This window comes from Carassius auratus, chromosome 22 (assembly GCF_003368295.1).
Source record: "Carassius auratus strain Wakin chromosome 22, ASM336829v1, whole genome shotgun sequence".
In the NCBI taxonomy this organism is placed as follows: domain Eukaryota; kingdom Metazoa; phylum Chordata; class Actinopteri; order Cypriniformes; family Cyprinidae; genus Carassius; species Carassius auratus.
In genome coordinates this window covers 9,216,102-9,237,596 of record NC_039264.1, presented here as the reverse complement: position 1 = coordinate 9,237,596, position 21,495 = coordinate 9,216,102, and the positions used below count along the sequence as shown (strand labels likewise).

General features: G+C 37.1%; 2 protein-coding genes across 4 annotated transcripts; one reads left to right on the top strand and one right to left on the bottom strand.

The window, feature by feature from the left end:
• Positions 1–4,697: 4,697 nt before the first annotated feature.
• LOC113039626 (interferon-induced protein 44-like) lies at positions 4,698–9,804 on the bottom strand. Of its 2 annotated transcripts, none has more exons than XM_026197583.1 (8): positions 9,695–9,804; positions 6,406–6,916; positions 6,249–6,303; positions 5,978–6,173; positions 5,738–5,890; positions 5,473–5,644; positions 5,273–5,373; positions 4,698–5,197 (listed from the first exon to the last, which is right to left on the bottom strand). In XM_026197583.1, the coding sequence occupies exons 2-8, from the start codon at positions 6,914–6,916 to the stop codon at positions 5,012–5,014; spliced, it is 1,374 nt and encodes a 457-aa protein (XP_026053368.1). In that variant the 5' UTR covers positions 9,695–9,804; the 3' UTR covers positions 4,698–5,011. The 2 variants fall into 2 exon arrangements, with proteins under 2 accessions (XP_026053368.1, XP_026053369.1); XM_026197584.1 differs by lacking the exon at positions 9,695–9,804 and adding an exon at positions 9,594–9,684.
• Positions 9,805–14,345: 4,541 nt separating this feature from the next.
• LOC113039622 (ras-related protein Rab-11B-like) lies at positions 14,346–20,659 on the top strand. 2 transcript variants are annotated; one of them, XM_026197577.1, is made up of 5 exons: positions 14,346–14,482; positions 15,950–16,145; positions 17,468–17,661; positions 17,747–17,827; positions 19,485–20,659. In XM_026197577.1, the coding sequence occupies exons 1-5, from the start codon at positions 14,443–14,445 to the stop codon at positions 19,628–19,630; spliced, it is 657 nt and encodes a 218-aa protein (XP_026053362.1). In that variant the 5' UTR covers positions 14,346–14,442; the 3' UTR covers positions 19,631–20,659. The 2 variants fall into 2 exon arrangements, with proteins under 2 accessions (XP_026053362.1, XP_026053363.1); XM_026197578.1 differs by lacking the exon at positions 14,346–14,482 and adding an exon at positions 15,521–15,536.
• Positions 20,660–21,495: the final 836 nt, after the last annotated feature.

The following is a 21,495-nucleotide window of genomic DNA, read 5'->3' as shown; positions in this document are numbered from 1 at the left end:
TGTAAACACAACCTTAAACAGGCTTGCAGATTTAAATCCATTTAGAAATGATGAACAACCAGCCAGCCAATGATCTAACAGAAATTAACAGCTGACTGTCAAACAAAAATGATAACAAACCGAATTAAATCCTTCACTGCCACACAGGCAAATGACAAATCGCTTAATAGCCGAACTAATTATTATTAAAGTGTCACTCACAGTCACAAGCCTAAATTCGCTTTAACACAGTCCTCTTACATTTACTCTTCAAAGTAGTGATTAAAACGTAGCGTTAAATTTGAGGTAGAATTTTTGGCGGTCGACAGAAGCTTTTCACCAAAGCAGAGTGTGCATTTTACCGTTATGTTCTTTTCTTTTTCGTTGACAAATTGAAAATAATGTGCGTACTTCCATAAACCAAACGCTGTCCTCTCTGCTATCTTGCCGGGAGTTCGAAAAAAAAAAAAAAAAACACACACACACAGGGTCAGGCGCAAAGCACAGACGCATCACAGCCATTGACTTTACGATCACAGAGCTTCGGCTCCGCTGATACATCCGCAGGTGGCACAGTAGACCTAGGCATACTGTCTGACAAAAAGCAGGCTGCAGTCGGGATTTTCCTTTCCTTAAAATAACGGATTACTTTTTTTTTAAAAAATAACGAAGTTACTGATTACTTACGCACGGAACTAACGCGTTAAGTTACAAATTTCAGGAAAAAAGTAATTAGAGTACTCTAACGCGTTACTTTGTAACGCGTTACCCACAACACTGTTTCCACCACAGAGGAACCAGGATCAAAATGTGCCCCTCAGAAAGTCCCTGCTGGTCAGGTAGGCCTAGTACTTACAAAGCTCCGGAACTCTGGGACTTCTGCGCTGAACTTATTGGTTGGTTGAGTTTATGGATGGGCTATACCACTTATTTTGTTTTTGATAAGATACAGATAAGTTTAAAGGCCATTATGGTCGATATCGATACCGATACTTCAGAACCAAACTTTTAAATGAAGTTTATTAAATTACTAAGAGTAAAATGGGTAATGATAACCACTTAACTTTATGTTTAAAACACGTTTCAATATGTTTTTTGTTTACATGAGTCAAATCTACAAATACTACAGTTGAACTATGGTCACTTTAGTAAAACCATGGTTCATTTTTTTAAGGGACTGACACTGAAAGGCTATTGTTGCATATGTAAAATTCCTCAGATAAGCATTGTTCCGGGCTACCGTTCCCAAAAGCTTTAATGCTTTCTTATGATACTTTTGGGAAGCACAGCCCTGTTTAAATGCACTGTCAGAAGTGAGTGAACGCTCTCTTGTGATGGATAGGTTCTGTTTGGCAAAATTTGAATGTGTTCAGATGAGCAGGAATAATCTATACAATTATTTGCTGACATAGTCGCTAAATTCAGCAATTTTTTTTCAAGCTTAATCCGTTCCGTAACTGGGTTTATGTGAAGTTATTAAAAAATAAAATATTTTAGCATTCAGGTAAATAAGCAACGTCATGACCTTAAATGCTATCATTCGTAGTTCCGAAGAATGTCTTCTGTTAAAAACACATTTTTAAATGTTTTTTTTTTCAGTGATTTAGGAACTTTAAATTAGGTTGTCAAATATATTTTAAATGTAAGAGTAATTGTTTAGTAATATAAATGTGTTTAATAAAAATAAAGAATTGTTTAAATTTTATTATTAGTGTTATACTTTAAACCTTATCATGGCAAAGGAATTTTATTGTGATAAGCAACTACAGCTGCAACGATGCAACGTGTAAAAGGGACAGTAGCTTTTTTAGCATTTTCTTTTCTTGATTGGTTATGATTATCAGCTAAAATGTTGCACGGTTCAGACAGCCCAGTGAAGTTGGGACGTTTTGTAAAAATGCAATATAACCAAGAATCTTCCATTTGTTCATTCTCTTGAACTTTTATTTAATTAAAAAAAAAAATATATATATATATTTCCAAAATTTTCACTGACCAGCTTAAATGTATTTTGTTAATCTGAACAAATTTTTATTCTGATGGCTGAAGCACATTCAAAAAACGTTGAGATAGATTCAAGATTCAAGATTCAAACAACTTTATTTATCCCCGTAGGACAATTCAGTTTTAGCCTACCATGTTTCAACAGGACAAAAGACAACACTAAATCAAGCATTCAGAAACACTGTCATTGATTTCATATTGCATTTGGGCACCAGAACAAGCAACAAATACACAGGTCATAATACTTAGTCCGAGCAGCGAATAAATTAATATATAATAGTACAGAGGTTTATGATGCCTGGCACCTATTTAGTTGCTGCTATCAACAGAATTTAAACCTGATTTAAACAATTTGCATATCTGTTAGTTTTCCTTGGAGGGGCAAGGTAGCGTCGTCCTGAGGGCATTAGAAAAAAAATTCCTGCCTAAGAACATGGTAAGGATAACTCATGACCTGTCTAGCATTCTGGAGCACCCATTTTTTCCAGTGGGAGCTCAGGTCTGTTAGCTGAACTCCAATGATCTTGGAGCAGATTTTACAATACTGCTGAGCCTATTCTTGTCCCTCACAGACAATCCATTAAACCAGCAGATGAAAGAAAATGTTAAAAGGCTTTCAAATAAGGCAAAATAAAAGTAAAAATGTTATAGAATATCCACTTTGAACTGTTTTGAAACCGTTCACATTAAGCAGGTGTGTTGGTAATAGGTCATGGCATCATGTTTGGGTATAAAAGGAGCATCTCAGTCTTTGCAATCAAAGCTGGATCATGGATCATACCTTTGTGCCAAATCTCATGAGAGAAGAGTTAAACAAAGCAAAAATCACATTTCACAAAGCAAAATTGCAAAGAATTTGTTTTTCACCAGTTACCATACAATAATATCGTGAAAAGATTCAGTGAATCCAGAGAAATCCCAGTACATGAAGGGCAAGGCAGGAAACCTCAGTTGAATGTGCATGACCTTTGAGCCCTCAGAAGGCATTGCGTAAGTAACCCTCAGGTAAATATAGCCGAATGGGCTCAGGAGTACTTCAGAAAACCACTGTCATTTACCACAGTCTGCTGCTGCATCAAGAAGTGCAACTTGAATATCTGTTACTCTAGGAGAAATCTCTACATCAATTCTATACAGGGATGATGCTGGGTTCTTTGGGCCAGAGCTTATCTCAGATATAGACAAAAAGTGGAAAGGTGTGTTGTACTCAAATGAGTCCACATCTCAACTTGTTTCCCGGGAACATGGATTTCAAGTTTTCAGCACCAAAGACCAAGGGGACCATCCAGAATTTCATCAGTGACAGAGGCAAAAGCAAACGTCTGTCATGGTATTGGGGTACATCCAGGCGGCAAGGAAGTCTACCGGAAGTTGAAGTCGGCTGCGAGCTGCCATCTTTTAGCAGAACTTCACTTGCATTAGCATTCCCATTGACTCCCATTCATTTTGGCATCACTTTGACAGCGAATAACTTTACATCTGAGGCGTTTAAAGACTCCGTTTGTCCATTATTTATTTCTAAAGATACACGAAAATGTATAAAGGGCTCCATTACCTTCTATGTTACATTATGGCCCCGTATAAACAGTTTTTGTAAAAAATAGGCTAACGATAGCGTCATAACCACTCGACTCTCTGTCGCATTACCATACAGACAGGAGGAGAAGCTCGCAGGCAATTAACTTAATATGGCGTACTGGCGTTACATTTTAAAATACTATACAAAATAATTAATCAGAATACTTACTCCTGCTTACTCAAGCAAAAGAACTCCCCGCTCAAGCTCGCCGTCTCTGCAAGATTAACTATGACAGTTTGCACGCACAGCTACTAGAACATTTACATCTGTCAGACAGGTTGCTGACGTCATCAAGCTTCGTTTGAGTCTGCGCGTCAGAAACGAAAGTGCTAAAAAACTCTAAAAATGGACTTCACTTGTCTCAATTGAGTTCCAATGGGGTCGCTGTGTCCATTTCTTTTACTTTCTATGGGTGCATCAGTGCAAACATCATGGATGACTGGCATATGTGCGATAGTACTATTGACAAGGAGGCATAAACTGGGATTGTACAAGGATACGGCCATCAAGATGATGTCTTTGATGATGACCATGGTTATTAGATCACGACGATGCCAGCTCTGGCTCTGCATGTGCTACAACAGTGTGGTTTTGAGGACTCAGAGTGAATGTGTTAGACCGGCCTGCCTGCAGTCCTGATCTGTCTCCAGTAGAAAATGTATGACCAGTTATGAAAAGGAAAATCAGACAACGGTGATCACAAACTGCTGAGCTTCTGAAGCATTGTTTCAAGAGATACTGTACAAAAATTTTGCTTGCAAGACTTTAACAATTAGTATCCTCAATCCCTAGACAATGAAACATTATAATTAAAAGGAAGGATGATGTGACAGTGTTAAACATGGCTCTGTCCCAACTTTTTTGGTGTGTGTTGCAGCAATCAAAAGCAAAATTTGTTCATATTTACAAGATACATTTACGTCGGTCAGTAAAGACTTTGAAAATGTTTTCTTTGTAATTTTGTAAATTAAATAAAAGTTAAAGAGAATGAAAAAAAAAATCACAGATTCTTGATTTTATTGCATTTTTTACCAAACGTCCCAACTTCTCTGGAACTGGGGTTGTATTTTAACCGAGTTGACTAGTCTAAACAATCGGTGTTACACTATTGTATAAAAAAGACATTACTACCAAAAAAAGTATACAAAATATTCAATCTTTAATAGTCCTCTTACTGAGCATAAAGCCACAGAAGCCCAAAAATCATGACAGAAGCGAAGAATTTACAATCCCTTAATAAACATCAGACTATAGAGGCAAATTACATAAATTAAAGTATACTCACGTAACTGTATAGTAAATATTTTAAAAATACATTTTGCTCAATGAAATTATAAAAAGAAAATGACCAATGTGAGACTTTCATTATGTTATGTAAATGATGCAAAGAGCTTTTGATTTGGCCTTTTCTGAATCTGGCCTCAGCCGCAAGAACTGGGAAAAAAATTATTATTTAGGGTTGCCCTCGACAGGACGTATATCATCAAAATAGTCATCTGCAAAGCGAAGCATCTGCTGCAGAGCGGTGAGCAGCAGGACGTCACAGTTGAGCTCCAGCTCCAGCTCCTGACTGTAGTTCTTCAGCGGTAACACACAAGACACCGGCACACCCAACCCAGAGCTCACCTCCTGCACCTGCAGACACAAAACAACATCTCCCTCACTCGGAGTCCTGGAGATACAGACATCTGATCATGTGACCGCTCTCACCTTCGACTTGATGTAGGAACTGACATAAACACTTTGAAGATTTTCCTCCACTAGAGGACATGCTTCATCTACTTTTGTCATCAAGACGATCTGAGCGATGCCTGAAATAGTAGAGGGATGTTTTTAGGTGCGTCACATGCAGTTCTATGAACAACCTACTTTGTATCAATCACAAGATTGGTGTAAATATGTTCACTCACCCAGTGAGTTCACTTTTCTGCGTATGGAAGCAAGTTTTTCCTGTAGTTTGTCAGACATGAGGGAGATTTTGGTGGCATCTATCACATACACCACACAGTGGATCTTCTCCTGAAGAGATGCAGGTCTGGAGGACTTCTGCTCATCAGGTTGAAACGGCGCCATAGGGTTGAACTAAATTGAGAATAATTAAAGATTAAACTTAAAGATCAATTTTACTGATAAATAGAAATTTGCAAGACCAAGAACATGAACCTATGCTCTTACTTTATAGCGGTCAGGTACGTGTCCTTGAAGAATGCTGCTGATGTCCTCAATGTCCAGTCCTGCACCTGATTGCTCCTCGAGTCCCATGGTGTCACACAACACAAATGGCAATGGTTTTCCCTCACGGCCATCATTCACTGGATACGTGCGAAACTACCAACAAACAGGAATCTCTGTGCAACAATTTTTTGTTTTATATTACAAACCAAGGCAGGTCCTGAAGTCCTGCTGAATCTGTACCTGCACAGTTAGACTAGTGCCTGCAGATCCTGACATGGCTTTGTTGGTCACATGACCAGTGAAGATGGAGTTGATGGAGTTGAAGAAACTGGATTTTCCAGCTCCTACAGGACCGATCATTAGGATTCGGACACGACTCACAGACCTCATCAGGGGTTTATGGTTCCTGATCATTTCCATGAGCTCTGCTCTTCGTCTTCAACACAGAACAGTTTTATCACTTCAGATTTGCAAAGGAAATTAGCAAAAGAGAAATAAACTAGAAACATACTCAGGTGTCCACTGAACATTCCTCCATGGTTTCTCCTCAACGCTGTCTTCAGGCTCTGGGAATCGTAGAACAAAGATTTATTTATTTTAAAGATAAAGAAATTGATATGCACAAGTTTTTTTGTGTGAAATACATGAAGTGGTAATGATTCACTTACCCTGTTCCACTTTATACACCTCACATTCACTCAGCCGAGTGTCATTGCCATACACTGATGAGGTATTAACACTGAATGCATTCCCTCCTTGATAATGCACAACTGGTTGGTTGTTGTAGCAAAAGTACAGCTGTTGGCCAAAGTTGGGCCCTCCAGCATCATCATAACGTGCATTATATCCACTGTTAATTTTGATGTAGCTTGAGGTTCCACTTGTAAAGCTGAACAGGAAAGCTTCCTCATCTTTAATTTCCCGCCCGCTCTGAGCATAATCCACACTAGTGTATCCACCAAAGATGTAGCCTGAATGATTGTATGCTACAAGGAAAGTGGGACCCTGACGGTCACATCTCTGGTGGAAAGCAGAAGCTTTATATCCATGAACTGAAGCTTTGTAGAGAAGAGTCAGTTCCACATTCCCCAGTGAGGCACAGAGCTGTTCTTTTCGCTCTTCAGGTAAATTAGAAATGAGGGTATCTGTGCTGACTTTTCTAACTTTGGCTTTCTGCATCTGTGCCAAAAGAAAATAATAATAATAATGTAGAAAGTCTGAAAAGTGTATCATGTTCTGTTACTGTGTTGTTTGTTCTTTTTGAATGTTGACTTTCAAAGGGTTACTCCACCCCTTTGAAAGTTTAAAAGTTGAGGTCTAAGACTCCCAAATATATATTTTACCAATGTTGCTTGCTAAAAATTATGTAGGAAAAGTAATCGATTAATTTATGACAAGAGTGCAACCTCAAAATTCTAAATTATAACTGGAGTTTTGACCTCTGTTTAAAAAAAAAAAAGACTTCTTTGTTGCCTTTTTCTCTATCACATTTTAGAAATCATCAGAAGTTATATATCGACTGAAAACTTCTCTCTGGCATTTCTCTCTGGCGTTCATGGCGAGTCCGCATCTTCAACTTCATCTTTATAGCGACACAGAAAACAAAAGTTTATTACTAAACAAATAAATGTTTCCTTTCTAATTTAGACACATTCATTCATAATCATTACTTTAACCGGTTCTTTGTGGCAAGCTTTATGCGTGCGGTCATAACGCTTATTATCCTGTAGGCTATAGACAAATTAAGTAATTAAATTAATAAAAAGGGGCAATTTGTCCACGAATGGCTTAAATTAACAACTACTAGTCAACTAGAAAAAAATAAATAAGTCGAAGGCAGCTCTTATTCCACATATTTTCAAACCAACAGGCCATTCTGGGTTGAGCGAACGACCCCACGGAATGAGTGAGCGGAGCGGAACGGAATATTCAGAAATGCGCTCTCCGCTCACGAGCTCTGATCGGAACAAACCCGAACCTCACTGTCTGCTGAACTTGCAGAAACATCAAAACAGACATAGCCAGACTAGATTATTTTAATAAAAATGTTGTGCTTATTGACGAATTTTTTTTTTTATAATTCTTGACAAAATTAGAATATATTAAGTTTTTTTTTTTTTTTGCCTACTTCCTACGTCTATGGCCCAATGACACTACGATGAGCATTTACTACTTTAAAAAAATGCAGGTCAGGAAGTGGGTTGGGTACAATATTCTTTTTTTGCGGTCCAAATTGCGGGCAGGTTAGTTGAAAACATCCGTTGGGTGCGGGTTGTTTATACATTGACCCGCGCATCACTGATACACACACACACACACATATATATATACACACACACACCCATGCAGAAAACACTAACACACACGAAAAACACAAACACAATTTTATGTTGAACAACAAAATGTCAAAGTATACATTTACCACAGACCAGAAAATGAGATGATCCCCTTCAAAAAAACTTTTTATTAATCAAAATTAATATTCATTATTACAACATCAAAGGCCATAATAAACACTTATTCTGTCATGATATTGCAGCTGGACTCACTATGAGTTCCTTTGTTTTTCATTTCTAGGCTATTTACATTATGTAGTTTTTGTGTAAAGACATACAGTACATGATCAGCCAGAGCTACTTCTCTCTGTTTATGTCTAAGAATCACAAAGGTACTGGGTTACTCCGCCACAGTACCTACCCGAAGCAAACTAAAATAGTCTGAATATAAACACTTATTATAGGTGAACGAACACAAAAAAAGTTACAGACCGCAGCTCTGCTTGGTTGTTTCTTACCGGGAGCGGTATATTTCTGCAAATGGCAATAGGACCACTGGGATTATCGGTCTCATATTCTACTGTCAAGACATATTGACAGGTTTAACAAATATGTAAAAAATAAATTTTTACAAAATCTGCAGCTTTAATAATTCCTTACATTAATATAGCGCTTTTCTGGGCACTCAAAGTGCTTTACATAGAAGGGGGAATCTCCACAACCACCAGCAGTGTGCAGCATCCACCTCCAAATATTTGACAAAAACTACAGAAACATTTAATAAAGTAATTATATTAAATGATACTGTTATAAAAATAACCCTTCCAAAGTTAAAACATGCTCGTGGTAGTCTATTTCAGGGAGAGAGAGAGAATATTACCAGGGTCATTCTGGCCATTCATTCAGTGCTGCTCTGAGTTTAAACTAGTACAAACAAAACATTAGTCTGTGGAAGTATGGCCTTGTCTCTAGGAAATGGAGAGAACATCTTTCTTCAGCTTTCCAGGAGAGTTATGGAGAGTTGCCCGCTCCAATATGGCGTCGACATTGACGTGGGGTCGAGCGGCCAATGAGGCGTATTTATATGTCTAGGGTTTTGAAGAAGCAGCAGAGGAGGAGAGAGTTTTCGCACTCGTGTATAATGGAGTTTTAGGAGGAAGTTCCAGAAGTTTTTCAGATTTTGTCGGGGGAGCATTTTAGACGAGCGCTCACGATAATAATAATAAAAAGCCTAAAACCGTCAATCGATTTATATCGTTACAATAATTTGATCATATGGATTTTTTAACTTAAATCTTAAATAAAGTCTTTCATATACATATTCAGCTATTAAAAACATCATTAAGAGTTAAACACTATAACATTAAATTATTAACGCATTCTATTTAGATTTGCTGAGTACCAAATCGAGAGGCTGCATCCTTCAAACCATATATAAATGAACTCCTCGTCACCTTTATCATGGCGGATAAACACACACACATAACTTACACACACAAAACAGTGAACACCGAATAAACACTAAAAAGCTAATTTGTTTAAATTAAAATACAATGTTCGATTCATTGCTTTTCACTAACCTTTTGCTGGAAGTTAAACACTGGATAAATAACCTATTTTAAAATAAATTACTGCGTGATCATAGAGTTACTGTTAATTGAAAACTAGCTTTGTCACTTACGTTTTGTAGAACAAGGCACCTCGAAACGCGTCCGCTTTTTGATCTTTAGATCCAAGACAAGGAAGCCCGTTCACGTTTAACCCAGGGGGCAAGGAACTCGACCGGAAGTTGAAGTCGGGTGGGGGCTGCCATCTTTTAGCAGAACTTCACTTGCGTTAGCATTCCCATTGACTCCCATTCATTTTGGCGTCACTTTGACGGCGGATAACTTTACATCTGATGCGTTTAAAGACTCCGTTTGTCCATTATTTATTTCTAAAGATACACGACAATGTATACAGGGCTCCATTACCTTCTATGTTACATTATGGCCCCGTATAAACAGTTTTTGTAAAAAATAGGCTAACGATTGCGTCATAACCACTCGGCTCTCTGTCGCATTACCGTACAGACAGGAGGAGAAGCTCACAGGTAATTAACTTAATATGGCGTACTGGCGTTACATTTTAAAATACTATACAAAATAATTAATCAGAATACTTACTCCTGCTCACTCACGACAAAGAACTCCCCGCTCAAGCTCGCCGTCTCTGCAAGATTAACGATGGCAGTTTGTACGCACAGCTACTAGAAGATTTACATCTGTCAGACAGGTTGCTGACGTCGTCAAGCTTCGTTTGAGTCTGCGCGTCAGAAACGGAAGTGCTAAAAAACGCTAAAAATGGGCTTCATTAGTCTCAATTGAGTTCCAATGGGGTCGCTGTGTCCATTTCTTTTACTGTCTATGGTTCTTTTACTGTCTATGCGTTTAACAGCACTTTGGCGTTTTTGGCGGGAAGGTCATGGTGTTGTAATCCAGCTCAATAAAAGCATTCATCTCTTGGAGATTTTTTACTACAGTAGTGACGTTGATTCTAAAGCCACAAATGATTTAAAGGTGCAGTAATACAAAACGAAAGTTATAGTAAGGTAGAACTAGGATGCTTGAACACTTAGTGCTTTAATATTCTCAAGTTGATATCTGATATTTTCTGTAATTTAACAATTATATTTAAGAAAAAGTTCTAAATTAAATTTCAGTGTATTCTGTTAGTAGAAGTACTTCTCAATAAATTAGAATGTCGAAGAAAAGTTCATTTATTTCAGTAATTCAACTTAAATTGTGAAACTCATGTATTAAATAAATTCAGTGCACACAAACTGAAGTAATTTAAGTCTTTGGTTCTTTTCATCGTGATCACTTTGGCTCACATTTAACAAAAACCCACCAATTCACCATCTCAAACAATTAGAATACTGGTACTTCATAAAACCAATTTAAAAAAAAAAATTTAGTGAATTGCTGGACTTCTCAAATGTATGTTAATTTACTGTACATGTACTCAATACTTGATAGAGGCTGCCTTTGCTTTAATTTCTGCCTCAATTCCGCGTGTCATGGAGGTGATCAGTTTGTGGCACTGCTTAGGTGGTACAGAAGCCCAGGTTTCTTTGACAGTGGTCTTCAGCTCAGCTGCATTGTTTGGTCTCTTGTTTCTTATCTTCCTCTTGACAATAGCCCGTAGATTATCTGTGTGGTTCAGGTCTGGCTACGAGCTTCTCCACCATTTTGAAGGCTCAGGAAACCTTTGTAGGTGTTTCAAGTTGATTAGCTGATTGGCATGTCATCCTATTTCTAATTTGTTGAGATTGTGAGTTGGTGGGTTTTTGTTAAATGTGAGCCAAAATCATCAAAATGAATAGAACCAAAGACTTAGACTACTTCTGTCTGTGTGCGTTGAATTTATTTAATACATGAGTTTCACAATTTGAGTTGAATTACTGAAATAAATGAACTTTTTCTTGACATTCTAATTTATTGAGAAGCACATGTACAACAGAGAATCATACATCATTGATTAAGATACAATTATTTTGTTTCTCTTTCTGTGATGGTTCCACAAGGCTTCATTCACTTTCAGGCTTATGGAGGGGATGTAGACTCAAAAGGGAATGGAAGTAGGAAGTTGCTGAGCCCGTGGCTGTTCTAAATGTGAGCATCAATGTCTTGACCAGTCTGTGTCCAGTTGATGTGATTTGGATACCTCCCCTCCCCAGGCAATCTTGAAAGACCTACCTGGTAAGACTGAAACCAATGTAGTGGAGTTCCTGTGATGTCCACTGTGAAAGAATGTGAGAGGGTGGATAGAAGGATCTGATGATTCACAGTATCAAAGGCTGTAGACAGATCCAGCAGAATGTCCGAATGTAATGCAGTCACATTTGAATGGCCACTCAATTTGCTTGATTGGGTAACTTCCAGCTGGTTATTCTGTGAAAGAAATAATGATGAACTTGGTTGAAAACAACTCTATCAAGGGTTTTCCCGACGAATGGAAGGAGAGAGACAGGTCTAAGTAAAGAGTTTAATGTAGGCTTTATAAGTAGTGGGGTTACCTGAGCCTGCTTGAATTCGGTGTGTGTGAGTGACGGTAAGAGTGTATGACAGATTGCTTGGAAGAGGCATGAGGGGATTGGCTTTAGAGGACAGGTTGAAAGATGCTTGAGATGAGAATTTTAGAAATGTCTGTCTCAGTGAGGGAACAGAAGGAGGAGAGGGGAGTTTTAGCATTGGTTGTGGTTGGTGTGAGTTCTGTGTGTGTGAGGGCTGAGAACTGACAACTGATGGTTTTAGTTTAGTATGTGTAGAATTGTTGCAAATTCATCAGCTGTAAAAGAGGTGGTGGAGGAGGACAGTGGAGAGAACTGAATGTTTGTGAATTTGAATGTTCAAGGTTTATAGCTCTTTCAAAGCATGTGGTTTTTTATGGAACATTATTTAGGTCTAAAAGGGTTCTGGTAGCCAGAAACCCTAATTTGGTACTGTTTAGAACCATTTTAGAGTGATGCTGAGGTGCTGCACTAACCCATTGCTATTAGGAATGCTACAATACCATTTTTTCAGAACCCATCTGATACTGAAAATTCTGAGTAGCTGCCAATACCGATACCGATACCGAGCCAATCCGATTCCAGCACTTTTTTTTTAAATCCATGTAGAATTTCTATACTTCTCTGTGTTGAACTGATCGTCACTCTTTTGTGTTAATCATAATCTACTACATATCTACTACAATCTAGTTTTAATAAATGAAATGAAAATAAAAAATACATAAATCATAATCTATGACAAAAATGCTATAATAAACTGGGTTAGTGGATAATTCAGCAGCAACTCTAGATTCTAGAAAAATCATGGGTGCACAATAATTTTATAAAATCTAGTGAAATATTTTATTTGCAAATAAATGTAAATAAGTCTAAAATCTGGTAAAATGTTACACATTGCTCTTTGTACTGTTGTAAAATTCATTAATGTAAAAAATAAGAACAGTAATAAAGGCAGTAACATGTGATAGATAGGACAGAACAAGAAATCTTTGATTGCGCAGAAAAGTATTGTAATAAAGGCGCCAATATAAAAGTCACTATAGAGCGTGACATAGTGCTTATGCGCATCCTGATGAGCTTAAAACAACACAGAAACAGAGTGTGCAGGCTGCAAAAAAGTGAATAACTTAAGCAATTTGCAGAAGTGGAAAGTAAAAAATTACATTTACTCGATTAACTGTATTGTCACAAGCCGCAGGGTTTATGTATGTTTTTTTGATTTAATTTTTTTTATTGTATGTTTTAGCTGTGATTCCCATCTACTTCCATTATAAGACTGCTAGACTGGCCTAATGGTTAGAGGGTTGGACTCCCAATCGAAGGGTTGTGGGTTCTAGTCTCGGGCCGGACGGAATTGTGGGTGGGGGGGAGTGCATGTACAGTTCTCTCTCCACCTTCAGCGAGGCATTGAACCCCCAACTGCTCCCTGGGCGCTGCAGCATAAATGTGTGTGCATTTCGGATGGGTTAAATACAGAGCACAAATTCTGAGTATGGGTCACCATACTTGGCTGAATGTCACTTCACTTTTTTTTTTTTTTTTTTTTATCTTTGTTTGTGTCCTACTGAAGAAACAGATGCCCTGGGGATAAGCAAATATACATCAAATGTTCATTTTTGGGTGAACTATCCCTTTAATGCACAACTCTACATATGATCTTATGACATATATCTTTGTAGCATGTGTGTAAGACTCTAATACAATTCTGAAGTAATAACTTTGTGACAAATTAATATTTTAGTGTGTCTATAGTAGGCTATAGTAGGCTATTATGGACTACACAACATTATTATATTAGCTTTAAATATTTTTTTTTTTTAATTATTATGATTTCAAATTATAGACTAGGGCCTCCTATGTCCAGAACTGGCCCTCTCCAAATGTAGTGTTAAAACACCCTCCAGAGTCTAGCACAGTGTGTGATGTTGGTGACAAGTTTGAGAAGCAGCAGAATCAAGCAAGAGATCTCACTTTTTATTTTTCTTTCCTCTTGGTACTACTAATAATACTGAAACCCCATTGCCTAATCTGGAATACACAAATGAAGGAATTTTAATTAGTCGGATAAGGTAGAAGTTGCACCTTATCTGTTTCATGTAGCCTAAACACTTGTATCCTGATTATGCACATGGAAATTCTAAATATGATAGAAAATTTACATTTAGAACAAATCTCAGCAGAAAAACGCTTTTGCATGTTTTCATCTATGAATTATCTGTCTCCTAAATGGACGGTTCTTGTGTCATGAACGAATCATTCGGTGCGGTGCATGAACCGATCCCTAAAAGATCCGACTCTTAAGAACAATTCGTTCTCGAATCGGACATCGATAATCAGGAGAGGTCCGTCGCTTAACAGTTTAGTGCGGTAAACCAACGATGGGGAACCGTGACGACGAATACGATTATTTATTTAAAGGTACGTTTTTATAAATGTATCAAAAATAAGAGTAAACGTGTTTAGTTTTTCTTTATTATCAGCGAAAACAGCAAGTTTCCTGATGATTGTGGCTAGCCGGAATGCTAGTTAACCGGCGTTAGCTATCGAAACATTAACCGGTGACTTTCAAAGAACCAAGAGTTGAAAGTAGATTAATACATTTGAATATTGAGTTTAATTATTTGCATCTTCCTTCTGCAGTATGAAAACGATAATGCAATTCGATTAGTTAGCATTATGTTAGCTAAGAAGCTAACGGTTAGATAGCTTCCAAACTAAAGTGAGCTAAATAACTAACTGTTTTAATGCAGTCCGTTCATACACAAAAAACAAACGAAATGTTTTGCTTTTATATCAAAAACGTCAAACAAAGTGTCAACTTTTGCAGTCGTTTAGTAGCTAAGTTATGTGTTGCTTCAGATTTTGTGTGGTTGCTAGGCCTTAGGAAACTTTTTTTAGTCGTTTATTATTACACAAGAGTCGCTTCTTGATGTTCAAATTAAATTAACCTGCATTTGTAAGCGTTTCTGCAGCTTTTACAGCGGGTCATTTAGTTAAATCATTAAGCTGACACACAAACTCTGTAATGTGGAATTGACAACTATAGATGATAATGAAGTCAATGTAAAACATTTTTGAATGTATCAAATCGCTTCAGTTGCATGCCTATCTATCTATGTTTTATGTATATATATATATATATATATATATATATATATATATATATATGCACACATACATACATACATACATACATTGTATGTTTAAAAGTTCCTTCCCATGTCGGGTTCCTGTTTTTTCGCAGTACATTTAAAAAGCTTCAGTATGTGACCAAACCACAGAGTTCTGTTGAGGTTTTACATATGTGCCACTTTGGTTATTTTTTAGATTTCTTGTCGAAGGTTTTGACCAATTTTTTGATGATTTAGACTTAAGGAGAATTTAGTTTCTCCAGTTCATCAACAACCGTTTTGTGAATCACTTCAGGTTTCCTCTAGAGAAAATGAATGCTGACCACATTGCAACGGACAGAGTATGAGCTGATTAATATTTTCCTATGCTTTTCTCGTTCCTTGTGTAATTTGGCTAGGCCTGTATTACAGTTTTTATGGTGTCAAATTGATGGAGCGAAGGGGAAATGACAGTGGAAGTTTGTGCTGGTAGATTACGGCTCCTCTCTTTCTCCAAGGCTTCGTCTGGTGGATGTAACCAGGATGGCTCACTAATCTACTGTGTTTCTGCTTTTCAAATGATTGACATTGTGTATGCGCTTTGGGAGCACACTTTGGTTTGTGGTTTACTCTCTCCAGGACTCACGTGGTAGATTGTCTCTGTTCTGTGGCCTTCATTTCATGCGGTGATGGCTATGGTATCTTCCCTATGGATATGGTTTTTATAAGCGCAGTGTCTTGTTCACACAGTCTGATGGTCTCTTGTGTTTTCTAGTGGTGCTCATTGGAGACTCTGGTGTGGGGAAGAGTAACCTGTTGTCCCGTTTCACTCGGAATGAGTTCAACCTGGAGAGCAAGAGCACCATCGGTGTGGAGTTCGCAACCCGCAGCATCCAAGTGGACAGCAAGACCATAAAGGCCCAGATCTGGGATACAGCGGGACAGGAACGCTACAGAGCCATCACATCAGCGTGAGTACATGAAGAAGTAATTCAGTCTTAACCCAGAGCTCTGTGTGTGGGACAAAACTTCATGCCAGAGTATGGCACTGTTAGGACCTCCCATGTAGGGTCCTCAATACGCACGATTGAGTGTCCCTTGTGTGGGCCATTGGCTGAATGTCACGTCACTTTCACAGGTCTTCATGATTTATCATAAGAATTAAATACAATTTTTTTTAAGTTGTTGATTAAATTATTTTACTTATTTGTAGTATGTTTACAGTAGATCTCTTAAAAAATAAGATTATATGAAATATTATATATACTGTGAGTAAAAGGTACACTAAAAATAAAATTGTTTTGAAACAAATTTTGTCAATTTTTTTTTTTATTATTACTGTTAAAATTATATTTAAATATTTTATTAATTTATTAATGGTAATGAAATACATACATTTTTGCATTATTGGTCAATTATGTTTAATATATAATTAATATGGAGTATCGTTTAAATCCTGTTAAAAATAAGTTAAGTACAAGATATACCTTTAACAAATCTTCCTATTATTAATAATATACTATTATATAGTTATATACTAGTGTAGTTAAATATTGTAAATGCTGTAAAAAAAAATGCTGTAAATATTGTGATTTCATAGAGTAATTATTGGTAATGTATTTGATGTCTGGCCCATAATAGTATATTAGATAATGATACAATAATTCAATTGTAGTATAATTACAGTATAATAATAATACTAATAATAATAATAATAATAATAAAATTTAAAATGTTTATTTTTAAATGCACTGCATCGTTTAGTAAAGAATCACGGTTGAATCATTGTCAGAAAAAAAATTTATAATCTCCTTTGAATGAATATGTTGTTGTACTATATACTAGTTTTTCAAAAGTTCCGTAATATATCTGCACATAGACCGTCCACTGATAGATGTGATTTTCAAATGGTCCCATGTGTTTCTGTATGAGTGCTCTTGAACAGGGTGAAGCGAAGGCCCCAAGGATCAATCACAGTCATATTTACATTTACATTTATGTATTTAGCAGACACTTTTATCCTAAGCGACTCACAGTGCATTCAGCCTATAAATTTTTTTTACCAGAGTGTGTGTTCTCTGGGAATTGAAACCATGACCATTTGTGCTGCTAATGCAATGCTCTACCACTGAGCCACACGAACACTGTCATAACACCATGACCAATCAGTGAAAACTTAGCCGGAGATGGAGGTTTTTCCAAATGTCAGTACTAAATGATATCGCTGCTGGTACTTTTGACAACAGTAGTTTATAAATTTTTAGTATATATTTTACATGGGTCTCTTTCACAGATACTACCGGGGTGCAGTTGGAGCTCTTCTGGTCTATGACATCGCAAAGCATCTGACTTATGAGAATGTAGAGCGCTGGCTGAAGGAGCTGCGGGATCACGCGGATAACAACATTGTCATCATGCTGGTGGGCAACAAGAGCGATTTGAGGCACCTCAGGGCCGTTCCCACTGATGAGGCCAGAGCTTTTGCAGGTAAGTAATTCCTCCAGCATTTTCATGTTTAGTTTGAAAAGATCTACCTGAGGTAATGTATTATCTCTCATCTTGTGTTATACAGAGAAGAACACTCTCTCCTTCATCGAAACATCGGCTTTGGACTCCACAAATGTGGAGGAGGCTTTTAAAAACATACTAACAGGTGGGTCCTGATCATAATTTAAGTCACAATACGGTACGTTCACGCGGGGGGGGGGTCGAAGCATGACTGAGGGTGTGTCTGAAGCTTGGTGTTGACGTGACTATTGTAGTGACAGCAGCTAGTCACATTACTTTTCTTGTGTTGCATGAACCCAATTGGCTAACGATTGTGCTAGGGTATTTGCATAATGCAATCTGATTGGCTGACGCCTATGCTGGAATTTGAAAAGTTTAAAGTTTTTTTTAATTTCTGCAGTGAGCAACAGCAATGCCGCGACGCAACAGATCGTCAATTCAGTTCGGCAACACATAACGCCACCCATTTAAAGTAATTAAGGAAAGTAATTTAAGGTCACAACGTTAGCATATTTTTAGAAAAATTGAGTGGCCAAAAATCTGCTAAATTTACATGATGTGGATTTCTATTGAAAGTACTGGATTTTATCAAAATTCACTTAAACCAATCAGATGAATTTGGTGATTCCATGTGATCAACTTTTCCTGTGTGAAATTGTCGAAATAACTGGATTTTGGCCACTAAAATCCACTTTTAAACTAATGCAGAAAATTGCAGCATGACCAATATGAAACGGTTGTGAAATATCTGAATGGTCTTATTTCGCAACCATGAAATATTCCTGTTTGCATGAATTCCTATTAAAATTGCTAGATTTTGCCCATAGATTTGGCCTGTAACCAAGTCCATGTAACAACATTCTGCGAATCCATGGCCAACACAACCAACGCCAACACAAACCTGTTGTGAAATTTGAGGGAAAATTTTTCTCCTTCATATGAAATTCCTGATCCAATTGATTCCTATTGAAATGAATTGAAAATTATTTTAACAATTTGCAAAACAGTACTAAATGGAGTCTTCAAGCAGTGAGTATGATTGTGTGGCCTCGCTTTTAAAAAGACAACAAGAAAGGAAATATTGGGTCTATCCAATCCTGAGATATAGAGAGGAAGAGTTCCCCCCTCCTTAAGGAGCAGCGGGATTCTGACGGGCGATTCAAAGTTTACTTCAGGATGTCAGTGGCTCAGTTTGACACTTTGCTAGCAATACTACAGCCACATATTAAAAAAGAAGACCACCAATTTCCGTGAACTCTGTGTGCAAGGAGCTTTGTACGGTGGCTCTGAATTGTCAAAACACCTCAAAATGCTTGCTACAGATGCGAAAAACACAATCCGATTCATTTAAAAAATGTTATTGCTTTTTTTTTTTTAGTTTTGAAGGCAATGTGTAAATGAGATTGAAACACCATGAGGTTGTATTTACTTCTCAACGTGCGAAAACATTGGACTCAGTGACCTTAACTCTACAAATGCGCTTAATACATGTTACCATCTTGAACCTGGTTAGAAATTTCCTTGGGGAATTATTTTGACACGAAATTCCTGATCACATGCATTACTGTTGAAATTATTGAATTGTTCTGCAAGCCAAAGAATTTGTCCTTTGAACTCTATGCAAAATCAGGGAGGGGAGATATTTCATCGTTTTGAGAAATTACTGATCGTATGGATTCCTATAGAAATGATTTTCAATGATTTTGGACAGCGAATAGTCTTAATTTGACGGCACCTCACTGCATTCCCATTGTGTGTCTCAAATTAAAAGTCTCTTAACATGTCACGACTTTTTGTTACAGAAATCTATCGGATCGTGTCACAGAAGCAGATCGCCGACAGGTCCATGCACGACGAGTCTCCCGGCAACAACGTAGTGGACATCAGCGTGCCGCCCACTACCGATGGTTTAAAGGGGAACAAATTTCAGTGCTGTCAGAACCTGTGACCCCACTTCCCCCAGCTCTGCCTCCACCCTTCGGCTTCAGTTCCCCTCTATTTATCTCAGCTTTGCTCCTGTGTGTTGTGCTATGGCTACGGCTCTTTCCTCTTTTTATCTTGTTGTGATTTCCACGCTGATTCTAGACGTCCCTTAGAAGCGTGAATCTCTAGGTAACATTCCTTTTCTTTGTTTTTTTTTGGGGGGGGGGGGTCCTTGTTTGTTGGTTCCTTTTTTTTAATTTTTTTTTCTTTAGTTTTTTCCACTGTCCGAATTCACGTTTTCCTCGTAAACGATTATCTTAGGCGCTGATCGTGTGATCCGCTCCTGTGGAAAAGGGATGGTGAGGGATCAGTGTGTCTTCGGCTTCCTCTGATGGTTATTCTCTGGAATCCACACTAAAAGCCCACCATCTGTTGAGCCTGATCCCCGACTTGGCATAAAAGGGCAAGTTTAAAAAAACAAAAAAAAACACTCTGATTCACCTTGGATCATGCGGATACCAAAGGAGGGCTGCTGTAATCTTTATTTCAATTCGTAAACATTTCACGCATCACAACCTCTAGTCCTATGCTGCAATATTTAACGCCAGGGCTGATGAGTGTGAAGTTGTGCAATTTGATCAATGCGTTTAGATTGCCATATATATAGCAGTTATGTGAATGCGTCAATTAAGCATTTCATGAATTAAGAAATTGTTCAAATAACGGTTATATATATATATATATATATGTATGTATGTAAACTATTCATTGCATTGCTGAGGTATTCTAGCTCTTCAGTGGGAAAATGCAATGGTGCGCAGTGTTTTAGATGTTCAGTTGTGTCAGCGGTCTGTGAAAGTCCATATATATTGGATTGTTTGACTGTCATACGGCTATTTTGGAAATGCCTTATGTTTTCCCATACTGTGATTTAAAATGCCTTTTTCGAGTGTGGTTATGTGACATTTACACATACATGAAGTCACAACAGCTGTTTTGCCTTTTATTAGGTTACATTAAAATGTAAAAAAATAAAACTACTGTCACAACTGCAGTTTTTATTTTTTTGTACTCCATATTGCACAATATGACATGCATGTCTGAATCTGTTACTAGAATAAGTGTGCCACATGGTCGGTATGACTCAAGGAATCCATTTAGTTTCCATGTCACAAGCTCTTCTTTGTTGGTCAGAAGAAAAAAAACAGGATACAGGATTTTAATCTAGGACTTGGTAAAATTACTTAAAAAAAAAAAAAAAAAAGATTACCTTCTTAAAATTACCTCCTTAAAATCCTAAAAGTACAAAAGAAGGGGAAATAATTTGCTTAAACACAAAATTAAAAACAAAGATAGAATTTTTGTTGTTTTTAAATAGTTAAAAATAAAAGACAAATAAAAGTATTTAAGCACTAAAGTGAACATGAAATCTTAGGTTAGGCATAATCTTTTTCAGTTTGTTTGCTTTTAAAAAAGAAAGATTCTATATATTTAGTGACATTGTTAGTCTGACATAAACTCGAAAAAAGAGATTTATTCAAAGTTAAAAACAAAATATTAAGATTTTCAAAAACAGTAATTTTGTTCACAGGTGCAAAATGTCATTTCAAAGAAAACAAATTAGATTTCTTAAACAATTTGGTCAAAATGACAAAAGATGTGGAATAAAAGTGCAATGTATTAATATGCACTTTTTTCTATTATTATTAAAGACACATTATTTAAATCGTAACTATTTTCAGATTACACTTCTAAAACAATTTACTAGGAGGAAATTAAAGTGAATAAAAGTGTATTTGATGCTAGGCACAAAACTGAAAAATGAAATATCACATTACGTTACGCAAAAATATGCACACTTTGTTCAGTATCGCGTAAAATAAAGACCAA